General features: G+C 32.9%; 1 protein-coding gene across 3 annotated transcripts in view; it reads right to left on the reverse strand.

The window, feature by feature from the left end:
* The window catches only part of Trhde (thyrotropin releasing hormone degrading enzyme), a 370936-nt gene that overhangs the window by 30819 nt on the left and 328091 nt on the right, over positions 1 to 12026 (reverse strand). For 2 of the 3 annotated variants that reach the window (XM_015482991.2, XM_048804973.1), the window contains exons 13-15: positions 8623 to 8770; positions 6625 to 6722; positions 6069 to 6176 (exon numbers count right to left, since the gene is read on the reverse strand). In XM_015482991.2, coding sequence (XP_015338477.1) covers positions 6069 to 6176; positions 6625 to 6722; positions 8623 to 8770 — 354 coding nt within the window. The remainder of the gene's footprint in view (positions 1 to 6068; positions 6177 to 6624; positions 6723 to 8622; positions 8771 to 12026) is intronic. The other variant, XM_048804974.1, reaches the window with a different exon arrangement.

Genomic DNA, 12026 nt, shown 5'->3' on the forward strand with positions numbered 1-12026 from the left:
ATAGTAGAGGATAGGAAAGGCAGCAGAACACAACAGACACGAGTATGGCAATATGTAAATCAATGGATGTGTAACTGATGTGATTCTGCAATCTGTATTTGGGGTAAAAATGGGAGCTCATAACCCACTTGAATCAAAGTGTGAAATATGATATATCAAGAACTATGTAATGTTTTGAACAGCCAACAATAAAAAATTAAAAAAAAATAAAAAATAAAAAATAAAAATAAATAAAAAAAAAAAACCTAATTCCTTACCCCAGATTACTAGTGGTGTAGGTATCCCTGTGCTTTTCATTACTCTGTGCAAACTCCTTCTGTGTTCACTCCTCCTCAAAACACCTATGCTGGTCAATAAACTCTGAAACTGCATTTCTGGCTGGTGCAAGAACTTCAGCCTCTGATCCTTTAGTGTGGAACAACTTAAAACAATAGGAAAAGAAAGAGCAGTGTAAAGCCCTAAGGAAACAGGACCATGGGAACCTTGGAGATAAGAACACATAGTTAGCATCTATGTCTTAGAGGAAGAAAACACAAGGTTTCTGAATTTGATACATTGAGGCCATAGTGGAAAGAAAACTTGTCTCTCCATCTTTATATTATTACATGAGAAAGCAAACATTGATGGACAAAGATCAGATGCAAAGAAAAATAGCTTATTTGGACCTCTTTTTCAGTATGAGATAAGATGAGCTATAGCTGATGAAGGGACATTCGCCATCAATAGCAACTGGTTAAGTATGAAAAAAGGTGATATTTACTTATAGGCCAAGATAGGCAGTATTTGTTAAAGTAGAGGGAGGGGAAATGTGTTCCTGTTCCTAATTGAGAATCTCTATGATAACATTTCATTTTATATTTCACATCCTTATAATTCCCCAAAATTAGAGCATGCAGGACTAACATGGAAGGCATTCAATAAATGTGATTGTCCGTACTTAACTATTTAAAATGCACACCACCCATTACAAAGAGGTAGTTAAAACAAACAGAAGGCCATTCTAAAGATCACTGCTTCACCATTACCTGCAAGGGTTAGGTATTACACAGCATTCTTGCACTAAACTCTCATAAGCTGAGTGATTGATAATTTTATTGCTGTTTTTTCAGATGAAGAAGCTAAAGGGCATTCCCAAGGTTGTGCAGTAGAATAACTTCAATTTGATCTCAAGTGTCTCAGACTATGAAGATGGTAACCTTTGCCATGTCAGTAGTTCCCAAAGTGTAGTCCCCAGACTAGCACCATTGCCATTACTTGGGAACTGTTTAAAAAAATCCAAATTCTTGAGCCCAAATCTATACTAACAAACTCTAGGGGTGGATCCCAACAAACTTAACAGGTTTCCCTGATGATTCTGATATATGGTCAAGTATAAGAACCACTGGCTTATGCCATGTAGCCCGATGTGCATAGAAATATTCTTATACTCATGGCAGAGAGTACTTAAAGTATGTTAGGTGGTTTTTATTTTTCTACCATTTTTGAAACATGGCAATTTGGTATACCGAGGAACCATAAGCACTAGGGATGGGGGCAGGTTGACTGGATATGGAAGCCCAGCTCTACCACCAATGATTATATAATCTTGGCCAGGTGTATAAGCTCTATAAGTTTTTGATTTGTCTTTGTTAAAAATGAAAACAAAAATGGTGAGATTATATGCTAAAAGCACTTAGTGCCTGAAGTGTAATAAACATTCAATAAAGTAAATAAATACAGCTTTGATTATGACAATAATATTAGTAACATTATGATTAATTGCCTGAGTAGTGAGGCTTATGAATTATGTATGCTGTAAAGCTCCACAGAGGCTCTGCTACCTATAATTTTTATTGTAGAATGGTCTTAATTTTTTCCAGTTTTATAATGAACTTCCAATTGATTTCAATTCAGAGAACATTTACTGTGTAGAAATACTGTGCTATTTCAGGATATTTTCAAAGTAGAGTCAAGACACTTTTCAGATGAAGTCTTCAATTTATAGTTAGGGTAAGGATATAACTGTCTACTGAGTAAATCTTTCAATTAAATATGCTAAATCTTTACCTTATTTTGGCTTAACGTTTTTGTTGCATCTTTCAACAGTATTTAAAAAATAATGAATTATTTTGCACACAAATTTAATTTCAGTTTAAATTTTTTACTTAGAGAACATTCCATAATGCCATATTATCTTTGCATAGTTAACTGTATAACCCGGTAGTGCTTGAATGCAGAGATTTTTCAAATAGTAATTCATCTTCAGTAGCAATATATTCCTTATATTTTATTGAGTGAAACCTAGGCTTTTCAGTTCTTATTGATTTGCATTAACAAATGAAAGAAGCCACTTTCTATCCCTTTTTTAAATGTTTTTTTATATGTACAAAAAGATAATCATCTTTTCATTTTTAAAAGAAAAATACTACCAGGTCTCATAAGCTCCTTTCTTAGCTCATGTTTTCAAGCGCCCCCCCTCCCCATTGGTATTGTTCTCCACAAATACTTGGTATTTTGTCTCCTTTCTGAAATGTGTCATTCTGCTGAACTTGGTCTGCAAATCATAGCGTAACAAGACCTGAATGAAGCTCAATCTGTTTTCATGCATGACATCACCATTACTATTCAACACACCAGAGCAGCTGAATATTTTAACAGGGATCAGGATGTCAACTCATTCAATTTATTATCCACTATAACTCTGTGATTTTTCTCTCTACTGTTACCATCTCTAGGCCTTTATTGCACATTTTAGTTCCATTATCCCTCCTTTCCCCTCCTTTCATGTGGTTCCATTTTCCAGATTTTAACATCTGATTTTAACCCTCTCTCTAATGTAGAAAGATTACACTGCACAGTTGCACAGCACTCCAAAGATCTGTAACCCCCACAACTTCCATGATTCACTCTTCTTTATATTTACTAGCATAAATATACATTTTTCCAAATATTTTATAAGTAGTAACTATATACTATATAGTAGTATAAATAGTAACTATATACTATATACTATATAACTATATACTATATAGTCCTTTTTTTAGAGAGAGAATTTTTAATATTTTTATTTTTTCAGTTTTTGATGGACACAACATCTTATTTTATTTTTATGTGATGCTGAGGATCGAACCCAGCACCCCATGCATGCCAGGTGAGCGCATTACCGCTTGAGCCACATCCCCAGCCCAAGTGCTTTTTTTTTAAGATGATTTTTTTCAGGTCACTCTTTTTAAGGTTCCAGTTAGATAAACAAAAATAAATAAAAACAAAAAGGTTGACTGGCCTATTGCTGTAGGCACATTTAAAAAGAAATCTTGTTATTTTCTTCTTTGACTTAAGAATGTTTAACTAAGCACCAAGGATCCATAGGATTGAATAACTGTTTTATTGTTAAGCATTAAACTGTTATGCACGACATACAGATTAAACCTCTAATCTTAACACATAGCTAGCTTGGTGGGTATCATATGCCCTTGCTGCTGGAAGTCACCTGTGAGACTGAGGCAAGTTATAGGTTTGGTTAAGCAAATCCTAGTAAACATAGTTATTTTCCCTCGACATGCATACTTGTCCAGTTACAAAAGAATACAAAGCAAAGAATATAAACACAGGAAGGAACTGACAAAAGAATCTTAAAACATTTGAACCAAACTGATTTATTTTGCCATGAAAAATATAACAGAGCTATCAAAACCAAAATTACCCGATTCCTTATGTATGAACTTTCATTCATAAGGAAATTATAGAAGCAATGGATTATTCAAGTTAACAAGTAAAAGAAAAAAATGACTATACTTTTTAAATTAACCAGCAACCTACGTGCTTTCTGCTTAGAATCCCCATCAGCTTACCTTACATATTCATACAAACCCATTCCTGCCTGCAACCCAGTGCTTTCCATCTAACAAAGTCCTACTCATCCCTCTGAGAGCAAGAGTTCCCCAAGACAGTAATTCCTCCCTTTGTTGTATTTACACTCTATCCTGTGCTTAGTTCTTGCTTCATATATAAAACTGTAACTGAATCTTCTATCAATTTTGAACACCTCTTCTCTTTAATTTACTATTAACACCTAATAGTGATAGTTGCTCATCATTTTTTTTTAAATAAATAAATCTTTAAAAAATATCATTTCCCAGCTAGGCGCCATGGCATTTGCCTGTAATCCCAGTGATTTTGGGAAGGTGAGGCAGGAGAATCTTAAATTGGAGTCCACATTCATAATTTAGCAAAACATGGAAACTTAGCAAAACCCCGTCTCCAAAAAAAAAAAAAAATTAAAAAAGTACTGGGGATGTAGCACAGTGGTATAGTGCCCCAAGGTTCAATCTCCAATGCATATAATAATAGCAATAATAGTATTTTCCTCAGAACTATATTTTAAAAATGAAGGTACTCGCATTAGGCTTGAAGCTCTCTAGAGAAGTTATGGTTATGCTATGGTGTAAACCAGGTCTTAATAAAATGGTAAATAAAAATATATTCACTTGGAAACTCATGAAAGGGTTGAAAACAATTACCAGTTCTAAGAAAAGGCATATGTGTGTAGCAAAATAAAAACAAACTATACAAAAGTAAAAGATAGGAAGTAGAGACAATTATTTCTAATTAATATAGTTCATCTTTTTTCTATGTGTATATATATATATATATATCTTAATAAAATTTTGGATTATTGATTTTAAATAATTGTTTTCATAGTCTAAGTATATGCAGTAGAATTGAAGAGTGTGGCAAAAATAAGGAAAAAAGTTCTTACAACGTGTTCAGGTCTAATAGAATAGTTTTCAGAAGACTTAGCACAAAGGACAATCATTAGTAAAAGTTTAAAAAATGAGGACACTTTAGGTCTAGAGAAGACTGATGACAGATTTAATCCCTGTCTCCAAATACATGATGGATCAACCGACAGATGATAGTGATAAAATAATTTCCTTCTTGGCTTAATGTAAGACCAGAGACAATTAACTCAAAGGGCAAACAGGAAAGTGCTACAGAAGGTGAGGGAGTATGACAAATGACTAAATATTGCAGTGAGAGATTTCCCTCAGAGACCTTTAGAAGAGAATAGCCACCCTTTGATTTGGAGTGATATATTAAAATAAATCTAAATGACTCTTAACAAGACAAACACTAACTTGTTCCTTAAGTAAGTTACACGACTGTAATCCTCTATGTTTATATAGAACAAGTCTCTTTATTTGTTGCCCATGGGATCATCCCATCCACCGGGTCAGGGACCAGCTCATTGTGGCACGTGAAATAGCATTGTCCATATGAATTGCCTCTCAATGCTCCCTAATTCCTCTTCCTTTACCTCTGACTCTAGTTAATCATGGAAGCCAGAAGCTGGAGAAAAATGACATCATTGCTCACAGTATAAAAACAAAAAATCCCTTGGAAGTTTAAAGTCACCTTTAAAAGGTTTAAAAGACTTGTTGTTGGAAGGCCAATGATCTGTGTTTTTTATTTTTTATTTTTTGCTTAATATTCATTTCATTAACATGTGACATTTAGTGCAAAAATTTTTTTTTGCTTAAAAGTAATTCTACTGAATAACTTTAACCTCATATTTTATATTAAAATTGAGTATTATACCATTCTAAGATAAGATAGAAGAGGAAGGTCATTGTCAAGGGTCACCGAAAGAGTAAAGGTCTCTTTTTATAACCTTTTTGTTTTTTTGTTTTAAATATTAACATTTGTTATGTTACTTTGTTGATAACATATTACTTGGAGTTGTTTTATGAATAAATGCCACAACCTTTATAAAGAATCTTAGACTTTGGACTGAATTTAATTATTTTGTTTTATGAGACAGCAGAGATACTACACTTGAAATAAGGTGCCATCTTACATGTATACAGAAAGAAGGGCTGGATTCAGAAGAAACCATAAAACTTGAAACTTTGCAGAGATGAGTGCACTGTGGCTCTCATGCTGCTGCTTTGTAAGCTGTAGGCCTGAAACACAGTTTAGCTGTGCATTTTCCTGCCTTGTTTTTCTCCATTTGATAAATGGAATGCATCCACCAACATCTGAAAGCACCATTAAATAATATCAGAAAAACAGGATTTAGTTCACCTTACCTGTTCCTGTTGCTGGAAATCCAATCTGAAATGAGTGTCGATGCCTGCTGGTGACAGTGCTTATTGCCAAAGCTGCATGCGAGCATTATCACTTCCCTACGCAGTTCTCTGGATACCATCAAAGGGAGAAGAAATAAAAAGCAGTGTTACTACTGGAGAGAAGGTCAGGGTAATTCATTGCATAAATAGATAAGTAAATTATAACACAAAAATAGTTTTTAGATATGGAAGTCCTAGGCTGTTGAGTAAAAGACAAATAAATGGACAGAGTGAAATGTTCGACACACTATGTCTTCTCTGAAGACATCACTCCAACGAGGGGCATGGGTTCTGATCTCAGTATCACAATAAAGGCAGAACTTAAATTAAAACATAGCAAGGAAGTCCCTTTGTGTGGTAGAAACTGTTACCCAGCAGCTGTCTTCCCAGGCAAATGAAATGCAAAATGCAGAATGAAAGAAAGGTAGTTTCATGCTGCTAATGTCATAATGGTACTAAAAGAATGTTACTGTACAGTTCTGGGGGAAGAGAAGAGAATCAGAAAATAAAACGGTACTCATGTTGGTAGGATGCTTGAACAAGAGATCCATTAAAATTATTTTTCGGCCATCCAAGCTTAATGTAGGTTGTTGCAACTTGCTTTAAAATATATTCCTAAATGGGGCAGAGGCGGATTAGAAGAAATAAGGATACTGTTAGTTTCAAATTCTTCCATCCTGACAATTAAAATTCACAATTAAAATATTGCAAATCTATCTACCTTTAAATATCAGTAAAATTCCAGGCACTGCAACACTCTATTATACTTCTATTCAACTTAGTATTTCAAAATAGAAAATAAGGACAAGATACTATTGGAATGGTAGAAATACACTTGCCTACTGAATGACTAAGTAATTCACACTCTTAAATATTTTAGCTGACAATTTTTGTAACAAAATGAGGAAAATGAGGAATATTGAAAATGACACTCCTGCATACATATATACAAATGTATGTAGATACATTTTATGAAAATGAGCATCTAATACTTATGCATTTCATGTCAATAGAGTACACTTAATGCAAAGCTGTTATGCTGGCCCAGCCAATAACCTAGCATTGTTGAAGTTGAGACACACAAACTACTTCCCTGTAATGATATGTTATTACAGAGTCAACAGTCTATTCAACCAATGATGTATTTAAATACCAATACCAATGTAAGATACACTCTTCTTCCCTTTAATGTGGTCCTTGAATTTTGTCAAAGGAATGAAAGCACCGAAATTACAGTAAAAGCAGTTCTTAACTTTACAAAAATTGAGGTATTTGACATGATACACTATTCTAAAATACAAATATATACAAAAAATGTATTTTACTTTTATAGAAGTTTCGCATTGCAGTGTTTCTGTGTTAAGGAGAAAGAGAAGAGTAATATGTCTCTCTGTAGCAGATAAAATTATACCCAAACTGTAATGACCCATTTCTTTGCATGTCTGTTGTAAAGGCCTAGACAAAACTAATAACACTGAAAAGCCAAGCCAAGATTATTTTCACTAAAATAAAAAGAAAGAAAGAAAGAAAGAATGAGAAAGAAAGAAAGAAAGAAAGAAAGAAAGAAAGAAAGAAAGAAAGAAATGGATAGAGCTCCTTTCCTGCAGGCTTAGGACAAGAAAACAGGAAATAATTCTGATGGCCAACAAACAACTAAATGGCTCTAATAAACAGATTTCATGTCGTGGCAATACAGTTTTGAGTAATTCCAAATGTGTAGGTTAGCAGAATCAGTATGTCATAAAGCATTTGGATAATTTTATAAAATTCAGTGCAGGCTCTTAACTAAAGAAAAACAAATAATGCACAAAGGTAATAGCATAGTGCTAAGAAATTTAGGAATTAAAAGCTCATCAGCATTACCTAATCCTAATAATATTCTAAATGATTATTAAATCAGATTAGGAGGTTCAGCCTTGCAATTTGGGTTTACTCGGCTTTGAGTTTAAAAACTCTGGTCAGGTAACATTTTGAAATGTTTGTCATGCATTCATGTCTATGTGGATTATCTGTTGTTTGCTCTCCTGTATCCCCTTGGACCCAATTATGAATGGGCTTTTGCCTCAATGTTGATCTTATCCTTGTTAATTAAGGAAGTGAATTGGATTCACCATGGCCTTTTGGATAAAAATAATGGCTAAGAATCTTGATTGAAACTGTCTATATTCTGTTAAGATCTTTGGGATCCCTCCACTCAGGTTAAGTCCTTTGTGAACATGGAGCCTGTTAACTCAGGAAAGTTAAGTTTAAACTTCACGGATTTGCCATGTATATTCCTTCTTAAATTCTAAAGCATTTAAGCTTAATTGACACTTTTAGGCCAGAACAAAAGGTAACATGTATTAAATTTCTTCTTCAAATAATTGTCATTCGTATTGCATAGAAAATCAGGCCAAAAATGATAACATTAACTAGCAAAAGAAATGAAAATAACTCAGGATCAGTTGTATACAGCAGATAATAAGAAAACGGTTTATCTTCTGAAAATTAGGAAGAAGAAATTATATATTTTTACATTGAAGACATTGTAGTTCTCCATGCGGTCCAGTAATTTATCTAGAGGATAAAGAGCTCTGCTGGCAGCGTGCCAAGGAAGAAAATCCTTCTCCTCAGACAGGTATCTGATAATCTCTAGAGGAATATTCTGAGGCAAATAGCCAGCCCTGCACAGTCAGAAGAAAGCTAATGTTAATTATATGCAGAAAAGATAAACAATAGTGCAAAAAATAAAGATTTGACTTATGCAAATAAAAGGTTGAAAGCAAGATTCATCACAGTATATGATAAAAATAAAATGAGTGACTTTTTAAACAAAGTCTTACTTAAGATGCTGGTGCCTCTTAATATATACAAAGTTAAAAATTTACATGAGCACAAACACATCAGAATGCATATTTTGAAATAAGATAATAATTATAGATTTTATACCAACCCTAAGTTTTTTCCTTCACAGAAGTAACAAATAATTGAAAAGAATTGATTTCTACAGTGTAATTTTTGTTACTCAATGCATTCCCTTTACTTTTAATATAGTTCTATGTAATGATATTTAATGCATATTGTTTTCAAAAACAATGAAATTAAAGTGCTAATCCATATTTTTAGTGTCTCTTTTAGATTATAATACAAGTATTTCTAAAATCTGTTTTAATTGGTTTCTGTAACACCTACAAAAATCAAAATTAGATTTTAATGAGTTCCAAATTTTTAATATGTAAAAAAAAATAGACTCTCCCTCTTTACTCTTTTCCTTTTCTTATAGATGTTGTGGCACCTGGGGGACCAATATCAGATTCTTTACAAAAGACATAAACATAACTTCTAAAAATTATCTGAACGCATGCTGTCTATGCTTTAAGAACTCATACCCAAAGAAAGGATTACAAAAAGATTGTTACATCTCTATACTCCAGCAGATTGCATATGAAATTCTTGTGAAGTCAAAGCAATATAAATAGCAGTACATTAAAAGATGATGTTGGCCTTGATTTCTCCAATGCATATAGACATAGTGTAGTTTGCTGGGTTTTTTTCACCTTAATTATTGCTATCATCTGAATATTGGTATCTCCTCCAAAGATATGTTGGAACTTTATACTCAATGTGGTAGTATAAAGAGGTGGGGTCTTTTCAAAGTGATTAAGTCATAAATCACTTAATGAATGAGATTAGTCACCATATTTGTAGCAGAAAGCAAGCCCTCATCAAATATCCAGTTGGCTTGGCACCTTTATTTTTGATTCCAGAGACTCTAGAACTATGAGTAAAAATATTTTGTTTATAAATTACACAGCCTAAGGTGTTTTGTTTTAGTAGCCTGAATAGACTAAGCATAATTAAATAAAGGCAGACTTTTAACAGAAGGAACATGAAAATATGAAAGCAAGCAAAGTCTGGTAATCCTCTCATGAAAATACTGTTCTTTTCCATAATCATAAAATTAGGTGAAACTTTTAATATTTGTATAGTGGAAGGTGGACAGGGAGGAAGCCAAGTCTTTTCTTACCTTCATTTATAAAATGTTTGCCAGATTATTTTTTCCTTAATACAACAGACAAATATTAGAGGTAAATACAGGTGTTAGTTTACAGCTGTATTTATAACATTCATAATAAAAACCAATTAGTATGCTCTTTGAATTGAAACAAAAGAATGTCGGTCAGTGTAATAATTTTTATTCGACTATGGTACAAGATTAATCATAGTTACTATTTGACACAAATAAGGATGGTGAGATAACCCCAAACGTAACATAATTTCAAAATATCCTTTAGAGCTTATATGATTTAGAGTACAACAAGATTGATGCCAGTTTTCCTGGGCAGTTTCTACTGTTTACATCCTTATAGAAAGAAAGTGAAATTAGGCCATGGAACCAATAATTACACAAGCAACTTTATCTTTAGCTATTTTATCATCTCAATAATACAGTTAAATTTTGCTTTCATAGATTTATTACCCACTGTTGGAGCATATTTATTAATATATATAAAATTAATAAATACCTGACTTATTACAGCTCTCAAAAGAGTTTGGAAAATCTAGAAAGTTGTTTATTTTTACATAGATTTATATATGATAGCCTTATATCATATTTATATATGATAGCCTTATAATTTATTGTGTTTTACTTCATCTCTATAAAGGGATGGACATTATTTAATGACATGCTTTGTGAGCAATATGACAGTCTATAAAAAAGATAACAATGTTATGGAAAGATACTTATACTTGAGAAAGAACCTCAATCTGACTCTACCACTAATATTCCCTGTACAATGAAGTAAATAATTCATTTCTCCATTCCTTCCAAAAAAAGGTTAAACTAGGCCATATCCTAAAAGAACATTTTGTCTTAACCTATATATCTACACTTTAATTTGCTGAAAATCACTACATTAATATGAGCATAATTTATTATTTAAAAACCTAAAAAAATACAATTTCATATTCTCTAGTCCTTAATTTTTTCATAAATACAGGTTTAAAAGGCAGCACTTGGATCCAGATTTTATAAGATATGTGGCACAATGTAAACAATAAAAAATAAGTAAATAAAAGCAAAACTGATAAAAATTTCAAATAATGCTAAAGCAAGCAAAGTATTCATTAGAGAAATGGAGAAATTTCTGTTTTGAGTTCTTATAGTAGAAATTGTTAACCGCTCACCAATATCCATGTTTTCCTCTTTTTCCTAAGATAGACTGTAATGCTCCGTCTTCCTGGTAGTTAAGCATGGACATGTGACTAACATTTAGCCAATAGAATATGAATGTGCTTCACTGCCAAGGTTAGCCCATAGACTTATCTCATTAAATATTTATGTTCTTTTCCTGAAATGAATCTTTCGGGGTCACCTTACAGACTTGTATTGGACATGTCAGTTATCCATGGGTCCTTGGATGGTTGCATAGCCAAGTTAGTTCTTACACCCGGCCCAATTATATGAGCAGGAATTAACTTCCCTTGTATTTGATCCAAAAGCATGTTTGGGTCTATTTTTTAAAGTAGTTAACCTTCTCTAAAGAGTTTTCAAATAGAATAAGAAAGAGATTATACTTAAATTGCCCTCATTCTGCTTTGTAACTAACATATATAAGTAATTACCTACTACATAATTCAATACACTTGGCTTTAAGTTTGCTTGATCAAAATATGTAGCTACACTTAATTGGACAAGAGGATGATCAGCTTCATTACAAAATTAAGCATTGTGAGAGATAATGTTGGAGAACAGGTTACCTAACTTAGATGTGTGTTTGTGTAATTGCCTGGTAATGATATCTGTGATTACTACTACAGATAATGCAATCAATATAGGAAGTGTGTGTATTGCAGTGAATGGGATACTACATTAGCGTAAAGTAATCAGCCCAGTAGGGAACACACATAAGGTCCTGACACTACAATGCAGCTTTC

This window comes from Marmota marmota, unplaced genomic scaffold, assembly GCF_001458135.2.
Source record: "Marmota marmota marmota unplaced genomic scaffold, marMar, whole genome shotgun sequence".
NCBI classification, from domain to species: Eukaryota; Metazoa; Chordata; class Mammalia; order Rodentia; family Sciuridae; genus Marmota; species Marmota marmota.